At 35.0% G+C, this 19,839-nt stretch overlaps 1 protein-coding gene across 8 annotated transcripts in view; it reads right to left on the reverse strand.

Moving 5' to 3' along the window:
* The window catches only part of LOC150094422 (tyrosine-protein phosphatase Lar-like), a 1,380,317-nt gene that overhangs the window by 860,763 nt on the left and 499,715 nt on the right, over window positions 1-19,839 (reverse strand). For all 8 annotated transcript variants that reach the window (XM_090412197.1, XM_090412199.1, XM_090412204.1 and 5 more), the window contains one exon: window positions 3,643-3,778. In XM_090412197.1, the coding sequence (XP_090268323.1) occupies window positions 3,643-3,718 (76 nt within the window). In that variant the 5' untranslated portion in view covers window positions 3,719-3,778. The remainder of the gene's footprint in view (window positions 1-3,642; window positions 3,779-19,839) is intronic.

Raw genomic sequence — 19,839 nt, forward strand, 5'->3', positions numbered from 1 at the left:
ATAACCTGCACCTCGGCACCAGATGGAATCAGTAGATCAGTTGCCAACAGTATCAATGAGGTTAGTCTTCTTCTTTCATTCACGTATTAGGCCTAGTCGGGACTATCATTAGCCCTTCTAAGCCGTACCCGTCCAGAGGATAAGGTGGCTAGCCCTATACCTCCCAGTGTGTCCTATGTCTGTAGATGCGTGTGTTCACGGGGAAGATTTGCCTGCTTGCGAGAGGAAAAACCCCAGATAAACTGGGAAGGAAAACCCTGCAGTCCACGCCCAAGACCAGCTAACTTGGCTATATCTATGTCTTGGCTATCCTTAAGCTCCTCACGTCGGCGACGGGAATCAAACAAAAAGAAACTCCTTTCCCAGGCATATGGTTGCGAAGCGCAGAGCCACTAGGCTAACCGCGCGGACAATTTAGTTAATAATTACGAAAAATATGTACGCACTGACTGGAGTAAAAGCAGAGTAATTTTCTCAAATGCATACATTTACGATTTGTAACAGTATTTGGGAATAATATTACTAGAAAAAGCAGGATGAAAGAGACTAATATCTAAATCTAAAGCACAATAGATGCTAATAGCGGATGTGAATCAATAGTAAAGATTGAGCCTTCCTTTTCTGAAACAAAAAACAGACATTTTTAACTTGGAATCCTTTAGTAATATGTTAGCTATCAATTATATTAGCTTAATGGAACCAGTCATAATAGTAGTCACATTATGTTTCATTATTTCTTTCAGTTTCTTAAATAAAGCTCTCCTACAGGAGACAGGAGCGCCGACTCTCTTCCTCTCTCGCCAAATCACGTAGACAAGGTTTTTCGGGTGAACACACACGCATCTTTATTTCCTACAAGACAAATTTATTAGGTGCTTATATTCGCTTGATAACACTACATGCAATTGTGATTCTATTAAATGTCTTTCTACTGGAAATAAACAACAACCTTGCTCTCAAGTCGATAAATCAGTATGTTAGATATACTGAAAATAAGCGAGTCGTCGAATATCTTCCCCGGCCTGTAATAATAAAGCTAATTCTTAAACATACCTCACTGATCTAAGAGGCTTTGACTCTACGGAATTCCTACACTGACTATTCGATGTAAAATGCTTGAATAACATTTTATGAAGATGCTACAATTTCACTTAGTTTTATAGTCATTTTGTTATTTGATGTGATATATTAAATAAATACTGACTTTTTTTTTTTTTTTGCTAAACGATGCCTCAGTTTTTCCTGCTATGAAATCAAGATGCCAAATAATCAGAAGATATTCTAGATTAATCACGACGTCTCATTCTTCCACTTACACGAACTATCACTGTATGGCTGATAACTGGAGTATAAATGTTAACAGAGAACGACGGTAAATACTATGCCGAACTAGTAAAAATGAAACCGGGGTCAAATGGAAATGATTCCTTAAGCTTAACCGAAACGCAGGTGACAAAGAAACTGAAATAGGGTGGAGGGGAATAAAAAGTTCAACGAGAGAGAAATAAGAAAATCAAAGTTGTATAAATGCAATTATTATTGGTACATGTAAGTCCGTTTTTAAAGTTGGGAATCCAATGAATTTTTAACATTTTGTAGACTATTAATAACTAAATCAAATAAAAAGTCCCACTACAATCGGATGGGCTCCGTTATATTCATTTAATATCTCTTCATTGGACTTCGCTGGCTAATTACCCCACGCTACAGACGTTGATTCTAGCGCTATTTCCACGGAATTGTACATTAACTTTTATTGAGCGCGCGCGCACACACGCATTGGTGTTTCAAGTACCTTTAAAATACCACCAGAAAAAAAAAAAAAAAATTGCAACGTACACTAAAAAGCTTTTAAAAGAGATTAAACGCTCCCCACTCCTTTCCCTGCCACGTCTGTCGAAACAAGTGGAAGATTCTAGAGGTGATACGACTACTATAGTTATACACCTCCCTGTGCTGCACTGCCATTAATTGTCAGAGCAACGTATTTTAAGCAATGGTATATTTTTCCGTACGTACGTACGGCACTTTAACTAGTTTGTGTAAACTGTGCTTTATTCACTTGCCTATCCAAAAGTGCGAACAATTAAGCCAATAAAGAAATTTTAAGCATGTCTGCTGATGATTTTTGATCGTACTGTGTTGGTCAAAATTGAAAGAATGTTTATTGCGTTTAAACGGTCCTTTGAGAATGGAAAAAAAAACCAACAGTAGTACATATAAGCAGAAAAACTGATGAGATTTTAAGCCAGTCTTATGCATTCTAATCGTGTATGCATGCAATTGATTAACATTAGCACGCATGCACGAAAATTGACTACAAATATGAGTTAGGAAGCGTATAAGACGAACTCCTGTTAGTAAATTTATTTTAATTGTTACGCTAATATTCGAATCAAACAAACACCAGTAAATATAAATAAAAAAGGCAGATATTTTTACGTCATATTCATTTCGCTTTATACCTCCATAGAGAATAGCTTGAGCAATAGCGGTTATTTCTGCCCCTTTATCACAGAATTTCACAGTATTGTGGGAAGCGTTGACTCAACTATAAGAATTATAACTCCTCGATTATTTTCAATGATTTCCAGGGCGAACAGTAACAAAGCTGATTTATGATGCATATCAGGAAAATTTGATTAGTACCAATGAATATTCTATATGGTTAATATTCTAAAGCAAAATTTAACTATGCTCTGTGGATATCAATAGTCCCCTAAAACTATATCAAAGATTTATTATTGAATGTATTAACAAAACGAGTAATTGCCTATTATTGGTGCATATAAAATGTCGCGTAGTAGTATGAAAAATTAACAGTAACGAATTCCCAGTTTCTACTAATCTAGCGATCTCTCGCAAAACTACACAGGTAAATTTACAGCTATTTGCTTGGTACGTGAAATTTCAATAATTGTGTACATTCTTCTTTTATCATTATTTAAAATTTATTTACCTCCAGGAATAAATTAGGTGCAATTTATTCTACTTACACATCTAATGTAACATTAATATCTCACTGATACAAAAATAAGAATTTTTACTCGTATTTTGGAGTATTTATATTTTGATATAATTAATACTAAATAATAAAGTATGGATTAGTATTATATATGAACCTCCAGCAGTATGATTATTTTTATTTATCTTTCTGTGAATAATTCATTAGGATTTTATTTAAAAATATTTTATTATTTTGTTTCATTTAGAAACAGTTTAGAGATGTGCTTTGATTCAAACAGTAAGTCTGAGACAAATGTTTTATTCCCAGCTCAATTCCTCTTATTTATTTTGAAAATTGGTCATACTAAAAAACGTAGTCAAGTGGATTCTAGCAACACATTGGTTTAGCCTTTTCGTCTAAAAACGTTTTTTTTTTTTAAAAAAAAAAGGGTTAAAAAAGACCAGTTTAGGAAATCGCGAATATTTAAAATTTTAAATACATCAAAATAACAATTAAATGACCGTTTCTTGGGGCATTGACTACATCGAAATGCTGGAACTCCTCCTTTTTATGTTCACCATTTTTGATAGGATACAAGTCATTTATATACACAGATGTACACAATGGTGGTCGATCACATAGCTTCTGCTGGTGGTTCACGACGAGCGGGAAATAAGAAACATATCTGTACTTACCGTCTGCCAGAGAGGGGCGATAGGAATAGATGAGCAGCACCAAGAGGAGCAGGCGGTGGAACAGAAAGCCACACATCTCGAAAGGGAGGTGAAGGGGGAGCAGCACAGGATCTTGTAGGAGAGACACAACACACACCTAGAAGGAAAACCAAGAATACTGACAAAGGATACTGGCCTGAATGCAGAACAGGGGAGGGGAGAAAAAGAAAAAAGAAATAAGGAAGAGGTGACGGACGATATTCGATTGTACTATCCTGGATCGGAATGAACGTTGATTTTATAAGCTTATCTGTGATAAATGCTGAGCGTAACTAACGCTGGGGAACGCACAATAAAAGTGGATGAGCGAGATTTCTTTTGACTCCCGAATTTCAAAAAAGATTGCGATTATGTGATGGAGAACTTCGGGAGAAGGTATTTGGAGGATTCGTTAAAAACAATGCAAACAGCTTTAGCCACAGGGCATTCCAGATGAGTCGTCAGGACACACAACCTGTCGACACTGCTCGGACTAGCGTCCGAGGCAGAGATGTGACTTTCCGCATCACTTAACCTGTCTCTCTGACACTACCATGATTAGATAAGAGCAGGAAAGGCACGGCACACAACGACGGCCAACCCCTACTCACAGACTGATATTCCACACACAGGACTCAGGCAAGATCATCACTTGTAGACGGGGCTGACAGGGTTGATTACACAGCTCAGGTATGATCCTGCTACTGTTGGCATGTGCAGACAATCCACGACACACCTGGATGTGAGAAGGTGAGAGTTCATCCGGAGCGGCGTCACATTTATCCCCTTTACTTTTACCACCCACCTTGTTACTCGAGGGGGGGAAAGGGGGCTCACTGAATAGGGAAAGCGTGGGATCAAACACCTTAGCGTAAAGGCTAAGGCAAAGAGGAAAGAGGGGGATGATGGGATACTATAATGCAGGAACGTCACCTACGTTGAACGCCTACACAACGTAAGAAAGTCGGCCGTGTTAAAAGAATGCGTATCCCCCGGTCTACTAGTGTAGTGAGCATGCCTAGTAACATATCCCACTAGGTTCCCTCCCCACATTGCCAGCCCGCTAAAGTACTACGGCAGTCTTCCAGACAAGTCAACCTGTGCGGTCGTCCACGTGAGATTTCCAGCCCAACCAATCAGCGTTAGTTGTCCGTCTCTATGGCAACTGTCCTATGGGTGGATCCCAGCGTAGGCAGGGTCGTAAAACATGCGTGAACAAGACGGACCGCAGATGAGCTGCACATTGATCGAGGACAAAACGGTGCATGAGCAGGTAAATGCCGACCGTGGGAACGGCCTGTCACACAGTGACAGATCGCTGCACGCTATCCAGCCACATACCTGGCCACCAGGTACGGAACGTGGATCTGCGACATGTTGCCTTACCTCACTTCTACGACTATGAGGAGGAGAATACGTCTACAAGTATATTAAGACTGATTCAGTTGTTTGCGGGATGACACCAGGATAATCAATCTTCTCCCTGTGTGTTAAATTAGCGCGCAGTTAATGCAGTAAACATGAAACTGCCGTCTGGCCATGGGCGTAAAATGAGACATTTTGATCTGGTGTCATCACTATACTTTTGCAAAACTGAAAAGCCAAGAGGCTTTTTCTATATTTAAATCTTCGTTTTATATAACTCAGTCCTAAATAACTTAAGAAATATTCAGTATATTCTAAAGAAGCATTCTGTTCGAAATTTTTCTTGAAACAGTTTATGCCATGAGGTAGGTGTGAGTGTGTATGTCCACCTTCAATTTGGATTTCAATCCGTGTATAGTTTAAATGTGTATTATTTACTGAATATAGATTAGCTTAAAAAAGCAAGGGGAGGTTATTGAAGAAACAAATTTGCTATCGCCAAATATTTCCTTTTTTATTTTCTTCCATGAGTAAAATGTGTATCCTGATGATGTAGTATATACAATCAGGATACGAACCCACGGATTTCCATTTTAAAACTGACATTAATACAAAAAATATCACAGCACGAAAGAAAGCCTAAACTATCAATAATACGATCAAAGACAAAAACAATCATTATACGCAAAACTGAACAATTTAGTTCACGGGATATTTCGTCACTATCAAGCCAGATTAACTTTATAGCGTCATTTTTATGCTACTGATTTGCACAGATAGAGTAATAAGGTTATAAGTCGAATACTGATAGATAAGGAATATTTGTGAAGTTGTGCTATATTTGGTGTTGGCCTACTGGGCAGAGCAATGATCACAAATGTCAATTTAAGTGTTCGTTGGTTAGTCACGGTCAGTAGTAAGATTTTAGATTAGGTAACCCCTTGACTACTGGTTACATCTTTTGTGACAGTAGGTCGAAGTTTGCATGCAGAGCTGTAAGAAGGTGGAGGGTTTACCTACCTACCTCTCTCGCGCTCTTTCTTTCTTTCTTTCTAGAGAGAGAGAGAGAGAGAGGTGTAGTGTGTGTGTTTTTCAATCCCATACGACAGATTGAGATTGACTGATTGCATAATTTATATCAATTCCCTTGTGTGGGGGGGAAGAGGGGAGACTAATCATATTAGCTTTAGACTTCGTAAAATGAAAGGAAGAAAAATGAAACGTAAAATGAGTTAAAGAAGAAGCACTTTAAGTGACGAATGTCCCGATGCGAATTAAAATTACTACTTTGAATCAGACCATTTAACAAAAAGGCACGTGGGTAGTTCAGTACCATGAACGAGTAGGCGTGGGAAATGCGAAGGTGTCATTAGTCAATACATGAAATATCATCCTGTGACCTTTATATCGCTAGAATAATTGAATAACACATCATGATAGGGCATTTGAATTGAAAGCATCGATCCTTAATGCATACTTGTTCAAGTTCATTAAGACTGGTAATTATAGCAGTCTCATTTCCATTGATAAGTATTCATTATTATTCATGACGAATTTTATTTATAATCATGAAATAAGATTCATCATGATGAATCTTATTATTTGACCGCTATGTATCGAGACACGTTTTCCAGGTAGTCGAAAACATTACTAGTAGAATACCGAGATTAGTAATGCTGTTGGATCATCCTGATGGCATATTAAAAACTACACTTTGTACATTCATTATTATTAGCAAAGGCTGATATATAATCGATTTATTATTAAAATTTCAAAACATCATGAAATTTAATCACTTATAATAACCCTTGACAGTTTGTAACATGTCTTTATAAAATTTTAAGTTGATTTTTTAAAACTATGGCAATTGTTGTATTACTGTGCATTGTGTTTATGTAAAGTAATGTTTAGTATGGCAATAATTACATGAATTCCTTTGATTATATACATCAAATTGGTAGTAGATGATCATTGGAATCTTACTGGAACCTGATGTCCAAGAAAAAAATCAGAGAAATGTTTCCCGAATTAGCTCTTTATACTCACTCGTGATAATAGACTTCATTTTTTTTATACATTCCCATAAAAGCATCAAGTTTGAAAACAACACTAAAAGGTTTATGAAGCATAATAACCAAAAGAATTACATTTCTTTATTTATTCATTTATTTATTTTTACACATTTCTTTATTAAGAACCTTAGTAAATTGGCTTCTAGTCTTTAAGATGTAATAATAAGAAAGGCGCATATTAAGAAAACGAAGCATCTAAAGAACCCTGAAATAAAGTAAAAATTAGAAGCGAATGTAACTGGAATACAGATATCAATGTTCGCTTTCTTTATCCTTCGATTATTAAAAAAAAATAGTCCCTTTATTACAACGGTTTTGTAGGCAGCGAATCAAGCTGTATATTTTAATTGCAAACATTACGAAATAACTCGGGTTCAACGAAGGTGATTTTCGTTTGTGAGAGCATTTAATTAATATAATCTCTACAAGAATGTTAAATAGATTCTAATACTTCGACAAAGTAACTCGCACTTAGTCTGCTGTCTACTGGACTAATATATCCAAGCACGAACAAAGTCAGATAGGAATTGAGTCTCCAGCTAGTGCATTTATATCATGCGGCCAACATTTATGAATTCTGAATGGCATGTTTAATTAATGATAGCAAGAAAGTGTAGATGAATCACATGCCAAAAGTTAATATTTGTCTAGACTGCCACAATCTGTTAAGTCTAGACAAGTGTTTGCTTAGTTAATAAGAAACGAAAAGGATTAACTACTCGATGGGAATAGAGATTAGGTCACCAAAACGACACAGACGAGGACAAACTATTTTAAAGTTGTTTTAAATCCACAGAACATCCCGCTCTTAACAATTAATGATTGGATTCAGACAAACATTTGAGAAGAACAGATAAAAGTGGGTTAACTCATTCCCAGGTGCTGGATAGGATAATGAAATCCTCGAATGTGTCATCATTTCTAATTAAACAGACCCGTTTCTTTTTGGGAAAGGCATGATAAAAATATTTTGGAGTCCTACAGGAAATGACCAAGAAAAACGAATATAAAAAAACAATCACACATCTCCCATTACAAATTATCTTCACTAATTCCCACAGTGGAATCCGAACGTACAACGTAATAGTGACAAAGAGAAGACGCTATGTATGCTGATAACCTGATCCCCCCCCCAGCAACATGCTTTTCTAGAGAGAGAGAAATGACCGGTAGGGAGAGTCCTCTTTACTCTGAGGCAGGTTTAGCAAATTGGTTGTTAAGTGAGGTTACTGTATTGAAACCACGAGACATAAAACATCTCCTGTCTATATTTGCACATCGATAGAACACCTAAGAGCACTACATTTTTTTGTGCTTATACAGGGTAGCTCATAAATCACGAGGGAGTTTAAAAATGGGAATAGGTCATAACTAATAAAAAATCTCCAGGTTCTGTATTCCATTATAACAAAAATAATTAAGAAATAAAAAAAGCTAGCAATAATTTGTTTATGTAACTGAAGTCCAGCACTCAGAAAAAAAAAAAAAAGTTATTCCCATAAAGTCGATGAAATCAAAAATTTACGGGGCGATTAAATTTAACTCAGTAACGATAACAGTGGCGAATTCTCCATGCTTGCTACGCAAGCTTATTAATTGAAAAATAAGTAATATTTATTTGTTAATAAATGCATGCATTTATAAGCATTCCATTTAGGCTTTTATTTTTGTAGAACAAAAGACGTCTTAAGCTTGCGCGGTAATAATTGAGCTTTGAGTTGTGTATCGAAGGCCGATGTTTGCTCGTCTAGTCAAAGCTACCCTGGCTTGATCGGTTGTAGGAGCTTCCAGGTCCTCGCAGCAGCACTGTGATTTCATGCACGCGTATAGCCATTTCACGTCGTCTCACTCTGTTGCTTAAACACAGACCATACGCAGTCAACGTAGCTCTAGCCAGTAAGCTTCAGCCAGACTTTACAAGTGTACATTGCTTGGGAAAATTAAGTTAAAACCAACTTTTTATGACGATGTTATTGACCAGTTCATAAAGAAGAACCGGGTAGAATTTGTATTCACGTAGCTAAATTGAAAATACAGAATATCATTTGTAAAATAAATGTTGTATTTGTATGATTAAATGTACATAAATTTCTAAATATATAGTTTTAAATGGTCAGTAATTCATTATTCCGCTAATCAGACTTCAATCCCACCTCTCACTCCCTGAATGATAACAAGAGCAAGCGTGAATTTCAAGACCAGCATTCGCCCCTGAACGAGAATGTCCTTTGATTGTAAATACCTTCGAATCCCATCTATGATACGAAGCACCTTTGAAAAAGCCTTGTTTCCCAGCTGAAGTCTAGAGTTATTCAGCCGCAAATTTTCTAGGTTTTACATGTCTGAAATTGGTCTGGATCTTTGCTGCTTTTTTGATTGGTTTGTAGTTCAAACGAATCGCTGCAAACGCTTCTTAAGCTATTTTAAAATTCTTTATACTGTTCTCCTTATAGCATTAGTTTGTTTGCTGGGCATTATGTATTTCTTAAATTTATGCCTTATCAAATAGTAATCCCAGGCATATTTATAATTTATTCTTTTTAACCTTTGTAATGGCATATCGATAAAAGATGAAAAATATAAATTAGCCGGTGTCATATGGTGGCAGGATTTTAAACTCTCAGCAGAGAAGGAAAACTTGCCAGAACACGTGCATTTCACAAATATAATACGTTGACCAAATAGCCTTAATTGGTTTGGCCCTAATTCCAGACACTCCAACCTTGTTTGTCTTCACGTAAAACGCCTGCCATTTGATCTGACCTCTCAGAAGGTACTACTCCAAAGTGCATGACAAAAAAGCTGATTTGCCATTTAAATGAAGTGTAACATTAATATTATTTCAAAATGCTAAGTTCCCTCCTTTGATATCAAATATGTACTCAATATCTTGAAGAAAAAAACTTAGTAATAGTAATAATATACAAAAAATTAAGTTTAATAATGCCAAATTGCAATGTATACTTTTAAATAAGTTTCAATATACAGTGGTTGGATATATTGGGAATTTCATAGTTTCACAAAGTTCGGTTACGCTATAAATATAGAAAATATTTTATAAATTTGCTGGCCGTGGTTCGATTCCAACATACATATATACGAACATTTATGAATCCCTTTAGATACTAAATAAAATTTCATTTCCCTAATTATCGGAGGCTTGAAAATGTTTGGAGTGGTTTGAAAATGTTCCGAGTTTGTCTCTGGAGCACAATTCCCAGGGTCACTCATGTATAATAGGTTACAACCTTTCTTGGGTTGGACTGTTCTCACATATAGCAACAAACAGTTTCTTGTTCTTCTTCCCGTTTTGTTTTAAAGTGGCGTTACTGTTACGATTGCATCATCTAAACTTAAATTCTAGGACGTCTGTAAATTCACGTAGTAGGGTGCACGTTAGTCATTTAGTATTTTGAAGAAAAACTGGAAAGCCATGCTTTCTGATTTTTGTTTATTTTTTTTCATCCGATGATGTAAGTGCTACTCGAAGTGGATGACTCACCAAACGTGATTGTTGGGTGCCAAGAAGCATAATATGTAAAAACTGCCATTCGTCGAACGACACCTTGGATGCGGAGTTCCGGGCGTTGACTGGAACACGAATCTGCATAAAAACATCAAGAACGGAGCCGGTGTGATGGTATGGTCCTGTTTTTTCTGGTTTGGCCTCGGACCTCTGTTCGTGGTGCCACGAATACTGAACTCCGAGAGTTATCTGAACATTCTGTACAATGCTATGCTTCTTACTTTGTGGCGTTTCTACAGAATTGACTCTTTTGGCAAGACAATATTTCCACAGTTGTTCGGCAAGACAACATCCACAGTTGATCAAGACTATTGAACAACTGTGGGATGGACTGGAGCGCCGGGTGAGGCCAAGGCCTGTAGGCATGTAATGAGGTCCAGGACCTCATTACATGTCTAAAGGAAGAATGGTCCAAAATTCCCATTGATCGCTATCGTACGCGTGTGGAAAAGCCTCGTAGGACTGCTGGAACCATCGCAGCAAAAAAGGAGGTCCTACATCTTATTAAGGTGGGCGCCATGGATGTTTGTTCTTTCCATAATGGTGTCGTTCATTTCTTTCTAAGCAGTGTACAAGTCAGTTATTCTAGATGGACCGTGTGAAAATAAGATTTCATTTCATACTTAGGTATTTTTTAAAATACCCAGGTTTTATAGAATAGCGAAGTAGACTTAATTAGAGTATATAAAAAACTGACTTTGAATATGTTGCAATAGTCAGTTATATATCTAAAATAATAGAACATGACTTTCACTTTCATAAATTTACAAATGAAGAACATAAACAGTAAAAATAATATGTTAATGTAAACAGTTTGGAATTAGACATTTGCTTATTTCTTTGTACATAATGAAAATTATAATTATACTTTAGTGCACTTCGAGGTGCACTAAAACATATTTTGTTGCACACACATACGTATTTTGTCGTCTGACATTTTTTCTTGCATATACAGTTAAAAAAAATCCTAACCTGTGTCACTTGATTCCGTTATAAGATATTGTTCGAAAACTCGCTTTTTCTAGCGGTACTTCTTTAGGGCAAATAAGTTTTCCTCACAATCACAAAATTGTGACCTTGCGAAATAATTGTATTATTATTCCATTCTTAGTGCCCAATTGATAAAACCACTTTGAAGAGAATTAAAAAACGGATTTAATAAACCTTTTAGGCAGGTGTTTACAAATTTAAGTTTGAGTTTATTGGTGAAAATAGATAACAGATGCGTAGGGGGGGGAGAGGGAAGATAACATCTTTCGTCTAGCCAGAGAAATAAAAATCTATCACTGCCTGGAGACGTGTTTCTTACATCAAAGAGGCAGCACGCATCTCGAGAATTGAAGTTAATAAAGAAAAGGTGTGATCCTGGGAGGAGCAATGCGGGACTGTGGCAGAAAAAGGTAGCATATATAGCGTGCAAGGTCACACCGTGATTGAGATTTAAGATGCATTTCTTCGGCACGTGACTAGAAAAGGACTGATGCTCTTTTTAATTTATCTGTGAAAGCGGAATCATTGTTTAATTCCATCGTGTCTGACTACGCCATCTGTGAAATATATCCGACAAATAAAAATTATTTATTTTATCTTCAGAAACAGCACTGAATTGCATCTAAATCCGGTGTCAAAGTGCTAGCATCAAAATTTCAAGCACCTGTGATGACATCGCAGTTCCATTCTTTGACCTTTAGTATACAAGAATCGATTCCTGATGGTAGTCACAATAGCAGTAGTAAATAAATATGAAAATCTAATATATTCTGAATAGCATAATTTGATTGTGATAAGGCATTAAGTTCGATTACGTGAACAGGTAATGTCAGCACTAAGGTAATTCAAGATACTGTAATTAAAATAAGAAAAAAAAATTTAAATAAGCTACAATAGTTTATTGAGAAGCAATCGTAGATGCTTGTGTAGCTGAAGTGAACGAATTTCAATAACGACCCGAAAAAGTTTGAGTAATCGCTGAGCTGAGATTAGAATGAAAGAGAAGCCATTCTGGAGTTCAGTAGACGATGCTGAATAGCGTAGTGAAATGAGAAAATGGGGTACATAAGAATAGCGATTCGAATCGATACTTGTAAATAATGGCAATGTTTAGGGTTGAATGAGATAGAGTAGTTAATGACTTCTTTTGGGATTGAGGGTGGATAGAATTGAAGTGAAATTTTGAGCTTCCGATATTGTATTAAAATCAACAAAAACACAAAGTCGAACAAATAATAAGGACGGAAAAGGAATACAGAAAAACAATAAATATAATTGCAAAAATGTACTAAGATATTCCATATCGTAGGAATTGTTATTCATTTCAATATGGCGAAATATTCACGCTGTTGAACATAACAGCATTGTGTTGTTGCTTAAAGAGAAATCAAATCTCAATAACAATAGATGGTTGATTATTAAAAAAAACCCACTTTGATATTCAAAGCAGATACTATCAGTGTTTTTTTTCTGTAACATGTAGGCTTTAACTCAGCCGTTTTATAAGAACTTGGCAATTAATTCATGACAAACTTGGCTAGAATAGCCTGAAGAAAAGTCAAAGTGAAAAACGATGACTTTCAACGTACATGTGACAATAGTTGCAACTACAAATTCCAGTCACTTGCTAACAAGACAAGTAACTACAAAGTATAAAAGGTGTCGGCGACTTCAGTCATTGATTTCTTTGTAAGTTTGGCTTTCTGCCCAAAGGTGGAAGCTAAAGTGGCTGTAATGTGAAATGTAGGTCGTCACAGTGGAAATCTATTGGGGCTGATGGAGCTAGTCCGCAATTTTGTTAGATACCCGATCAGTACTGTTACGCTACATTTGGCTGGATGGCAGAGGCCAAATATAGATACTAACCCTGATTAATTTTCCGAGTTTAAAAATGTATAAAGATTGCAGCAGAAACTTAATGTTCTGATATAAAAGGACTTTCTTATCTGGAGCAGATCTTTGTGAGGCCGTTTTATTATTTTAATATTAAAGTTTCCATCGTATTTCCTGGTCAAGTCGGACGCGTAAGCACGTGTAATCATATCTATAGGAAATGATGGCCGGAGGTGGGAGTCAACCGAGAGAGGCTTGTACAAAGAAATTGTAGTGTTCATTGTTTTTCAGGTTAGCGGTTAACCTCTAAGGTTATCCAATTAGGTTCACTTTTTTTTTAACATTCAGGACAGTTTTCTGAGACTGGCTGGAAAGAAATAACGTAATAAACGAGCTAGTTTTGAAATTATATTCTAATTTTAAAAAAAGAAAAAATGTGTTAATATGCTGCAGTTAGATAAACTGATATCGTACAAACGCTACAATTAACTCTACTAAACCTGAGTTTCAAACTTTTTCAACTATTTGTAGCGGGCACACAGGGCCATGCAAAGGTATTTCGGTAGCCGAGGTCCATCCCAATATTTTTGATAATTTTTATTATTTTTCTTTTTTGTTATTATTATTTGCAATCTCCCAAAGACCACTTGTTTAAAAAAATTATATGATGAGCTACTTCTCCATTGATAATAAAAATAGCAAAAAATTAATATAAATACAATGAGATTTGAAAAAAGCGATGGCCAGAGGTGTAACATCTGGTGCATCCCCTTTGCACGGCACTTTACAAATTTCTTTACCGCGTAGATACAAATGAAATGTCGTTACTAAAATACCATACTAAGTTGCTTTTCTCTGAAAAATATTCCGCATTTTAACTCAAGAATTTTTTTTTCTATGTTTCATCTGCCAAAGGCAAACTTATACACAGAGGATGGCCTAAAGTTTTTGTTGTTAATTATTTATTAGTCTTTTCTATTTTTTTTATATGACTGGGATACTTTGTAGACCAAATATGAAAGTTTTTCAAGCGACTTCAAGACTCTAATCAACGTGGAAGCTGTCTCAAAATGAATGATGATGAAATTAATCTTCACCTGAAGACATTCATAACATCCATGCCCATAGTGGGATTCGAATCCATCACATACTGGTTGGAATGTGGAGACATTCTTTCGGTTAATCAGGTCGGCAATGTCTGATATGAGAATGCGTTTTCGCATGCTAAGTTCCTTCTATGTCAAAACAGTATACAGAGTGAATTTGTGCCCGTCTGGTTGGCCGAGTGGTTAGCGTGTCCTCTCCAGCCAAGAGGCAATGGGTTCGAATCCCACCATGGGCATAGAGGTTTGTGATTGTCCTACAAACTTTGTGTGGAAAGGGAATCTGCGACCCTACCACTTATTCTAGCAGAAGAAATCATTTTTTTTTCCTTTCAAGGATTAATGTATTTTAATGACATTTATAATACATCATTTGAAAATTTTGAAATAATTTATAAGTTGGAAATATAATAAATAATTTGATTTAATTATCTGATGAGCTACAAGATTTAAGAAAAATAGCTCACCTATAAATGCAATAAAGTAATAAAGAATATGCACACAGAAAATAGTTTTACAATAAATACAGCACAAGGACAGACTGAAGAAATTAAAATAAACAAAAGAATTAGACAAGGTGACGCATTAAGTCCTACCTTATTTAATTTAGTGATGGATGAAAGTAGTAGACGAAATGGAAAATTGTGGAATACGAATTAAAAATGAAAAACAAAATGAAATAAAAGAACAAGCAATAAAAGCTAGTAGAAAATATGGATGTCTCAACAGCCTCATCTGGAAGAATAAGAGAATGAAAGTAAAAAAAAAAAAAAATATAAATCAACAAAGATGTTAGCGATTAATACTACTACCAATAAATTCAGCAGAAACTCGTGCAGCAACTACAACAATTAGACAAATTATTGAAAACGTTAAGAAAAACTGTAGGTGTAAAAATATTAAACTAGATCGGGGGCTCAGAAATCACAGAAACATAGACAATAAATAATTAGACCCCAAAACGTAAAGAAGACAGAAAATTATAGAAAAAAATGCAGGATAATAGATGAGCAAAGAAAGGGAAACACTGAATACCAGAGGGAAAGAGAAAAGAATGAGATGGTCTTGAAAACAGTGGCACTACAAGCAACTAGACTTCATAGTGAAAGAAACAGAAATCGAAAGTTTTTCATAGCGATATACATCATAATAAAAATGTTTATGAATCAAGATTCTGTCTCAAAGACAAAATAACCTTTAAAAAGTTAACAACACTAATATGACCAAATACTGCACATTTTAGTTCATTTCACTGGATATTTTGCTTATTTATTTCCGAATTTTTACATACAACTTTCACCAAAGGCCTCTTAAAATGTTCATTTTCTCCTTAACATCGTAGGTAACAAAGTTCAGCTTCAAACATTTTATACGTTTATGGTCTTGTAGGACTAAGCATAAAAATTTTATTAGATTCTGCGATGTCTTATTTACAGCTATTTTTTGTGCAGTCTCTGAAAACCGAGTTATGCAAAAATCTTCAAATAATATTCGGTTCATAATAAAGAAAGGAGTTTGGGATTTTTTTTTAATTCCCCCCACTATCCTCAGAAACAAGAAAAGAAACTCCTTTGCAAAGAACGAAAATGCTAAGCAACTCTGGGTATTCATCAACGTTTTAATATCAAGTTTCGTTTGGGTGCAATAAATTATCAAAATATGAGTAAAGAGTATTTTATATAAGTAAAGGGAAGCGTCTAGTTTATAAAATGATACTAATTATTATAGAGTTGATGCAATTGGTGCTTAAATTTAAACTGTAACGCTCTGTAACTTCATTCACCGCGAAAATGACACTTTCATGGTAGATGCCATCATATCTCTTGAAATTTAAAGAAGTAAGGAAATGATCTGGACAAATCGTTTAATAAGGATAATTATTAGTGAGGAAATCGAGCTTTTTTTTTCTGGTCTCTCCTGGCTCAGCATATTCTTACAAAATTTCCACAATAGCGTCCTGATGTGGTAATATTAATCACACTGTTGACAGAAAAAGACAAGACATTTAAACGCGAATGTAACTGCCTACTAATACACTTGCCTGAAACCACAGCCTGTAATCGGCTATGAATGTTGTAAGACTTTGGAATACAGTCATCGTCGATCATAGAAATAGGGAAGACAAGAAATACATCTGTGTGTTTTTCAACGGAAAATACCGTTGTTTGTTAAGTTTTCCCTTCGGGGAGGAGGGGAGGGGGTATTAAGTTTTATTTCACTCAGCTAATCGACTATAACAGGAAGAATAGAATTATTCTCGTCATCCTTTTGATAATTAATTATAATTCATAATTGTAACCGTTTATGAATATATTAAAATTATTCGTGACATGCATGAGGACCTTGCTTCATAACGTGGATTATATATAAAATGTTCTTTCGAGAAATGTAGATAGTAAAAAAAAAAAAAAAAAAAAAAAAATGTCCTTTGCACTATGAAGGTCAGTCAGGTCAACCTGTCACTATTCATGGTAGTGGGAACAGGATACATGTTCAAGGTATCGTTAATAATTAAGCTTTCTTCGCCATCGAGGAGCCTCAAGTAGACGCAACCATCAGATCAGCAAGCAGCACGCAGAGTTCTATCTAGTGATAGCATTTATCTGTCAAATTGAAGGAAATTTTCCATCATGAAATACGACCCAGTGACAACGACAAAGGCAAAGTCACCTCCATCAAACCCAAACAAGCGGAACTCGTATAAAATTACAATGGATTATTTCGATTAACTATTTACCTTCGACTTCTATTTCCAATACACTTTCAAACCATGATTTACTGTAACTGTCGGATTTATTGTTCAATGCTTTAAAAAAATGGCCAAGATACTTTATTGCGTGCAAAGATAAAAAAAGAATTTTCCAAAATGTTTCTGTTCGGACGACAGAGATTAGCCGAGCATTCGGTCCCATTTAGAGATACGCATTATCTAAGTAGAGGCCGGCGACTTCTATCTTTAGTACACTCGCAAATACTCAACTGATGGCCCATTTGACATTTCAGTCAGGCTTCGGTTCGTGTGTACGCTCTGTCGCATTGTACAAAGAGCTATTTGCAAATCTGTTCACATTCCGAAAATCGCTACATCTCATCAAGCACACTAGGCCTATAATTAAGACGACAGCCTAATAGCAAGAGACAGAAAACCTCGCTTTTATCTCTAACAACCGCGCATTTGGAAAGTCACATGCAGAACATATATGAGAAGCCCTATACGATAGAATACCGAGTGAATCAAATTAATGAACTATCAATACAGTAAATACAAAAATACATAGCAAATTATATAAAAAGGATGTTGCAAAAACATTTCTGAAGGTCAGCCAGGTCAACCTGTCACATATTGCATCACTTAATAGTGGCAATATGTGACAGGTTGACCTGGCTGACCTTCAGAAATGTTTTTGCAACATCCTTTTTATATAATTTGTTATGCGATTTTAACTAACACATTTTTGTACCCCCAAACCGAGTGAAAAATGTCATATGCGAACTGAATATCTACAATTATTTTTGAATAATGTTAAGAAGTATTTCTATTCGAAATTTTATATTTATGATGAGTTAACGTACTTATTTTTTTAATATTAAAAAGAAGTAAATAGCTTAATATCAACCGATTTTGAAGTGAACACATTTCGTATCATTCTGAAAAACATAGTAGCATGCATAATCTCTCAAATAAATAATTAAACTACTTGTCTTTGTGATGAGAGATGTTATGGTTTATAGAAAGATTTCAGGCGGGTTAGGAAAACATTTGTCAGGTCATATGCGACCGAAAGGTCTATCAAGTTTCCATTTCCAAATGAACAAACCTATTCTAACAATTTCCAAGTTCTGCTATATGCGTTAATAATATGAAAGAAGTATACAATTACTTTTATTGGCTTAATGCACCTGCCACTAGAATTAATATAGGTCACATTATTTGCACAAAAACTTTAATCCGTGGGATAGTAATCCGATCGGAGAAAAATTGCTTAAGTACCATAAGGATAACTTCTAAAATGGCATTTATAGAACATTGTATAATTGTTGTTGCTTTTACATTATGCAATACATCATACGAGATGTTTTACATAAGAACGATTAAGCGAAAGAACATAAAGTGAACGCATTAAGATGGTTTAAATATTCAGAAATGATATTTTTTTAAAAAATATAAAGATTTTGAGAGAAAACTGAAAGTACAACTGGAGGTAAAAGTTTCAAACTAACCAATAACTTACAGATCAAAAATTTGTGTTCATAAAAGTGCTTATTCTATAGAAACAGTGGAATATTAATGAGAGAATTATCTTTTATTAACGATAAAAGAAGCATATACGTGCTTTTGTCTATTAAAAAGCACGTGCATATACGTGCTTTTTAATAGACTTCGAATTTTGGGCAAAATTCGAAGTCTATTAAGTAATGCAATACCTGTGCATACCAAAGGTTGCACTCCTTTAATCTCTCCGGTTTCAATATTTTTGGCCAAAATGAAAAAAAAAAAAAAAAAAAAAAAAAAAAAAAAAAAAAAAGATATTTAAATGTACTTGCATAAGAAGATTAGGAGAAAATTATTATTATACCAAAAACCTGCAAATGTCCTTATGGAATAATTTACTACATATAAGAATAAATACTGCAAGAGTATTTCGGTACTGGAATATATTGAACTAATATAATAAACTAGCCTAATTAATCCAGTAATTTCTAACTAATTAATTAGAAACGTAACTAATCAATTAGATTTGAATTGAGTTAGAAATGGCTAGAACGGATCTAATTAATTATTTCAACTGAGTGAGAAACGGGTGTAATTAATTTTAATTGAGTTAAAACGAATTTAATTAATTGTATTCTACTTAATTTATATAGAAACTGATCTAAATAATCCACAAGATAAAACGTAGAATAAAATATAATACTGTTTTAAAGACGATTATGAGTAAAAATGTACATAATGCTAATCTTTGATTTTGGACCAACTGGGCCTTACGCACTAAACGATAACAAGAGTTAAGAATACAGACAGTATAAAGACATAAAAGAAAGAATAACAAAGGTTAGGTGGAGCAGCAAATCTGAAAGTTTATTGTAGATTATGAGCAACATGATATGATGGTCTGTATTAAGCTGACAAGAAAATGTAAATAGTTTTATGTACACATGACTGTGTTAATTTCCAAAACAGATAACGGTTTACAAAATTTGATAAATCAGCTAAAATTGCAAAACATAAAAAAACTCAAAATCAAACAGACCACGGAAACAATATAAAACTGGTAATGATAGGAGTCAG

Source organism: Typopeltis vanoorti, chromosome 22 (assembly GCF_054136105.1).
Source record: "Typopeltis vanoorti isolate ZY-2024b chromosome 22, IOZ_Tvanoo_1.0, whole genome shotgun sequence".
In the NCBI taxonomy this organism is placed as follows: domain Eukaryota; kingdom Metazoa; phylum Arthropoda; class Arachnida; order Uropygi; family Thelyphonidae; genus Typopeltis; species Typopeltis vanoorti.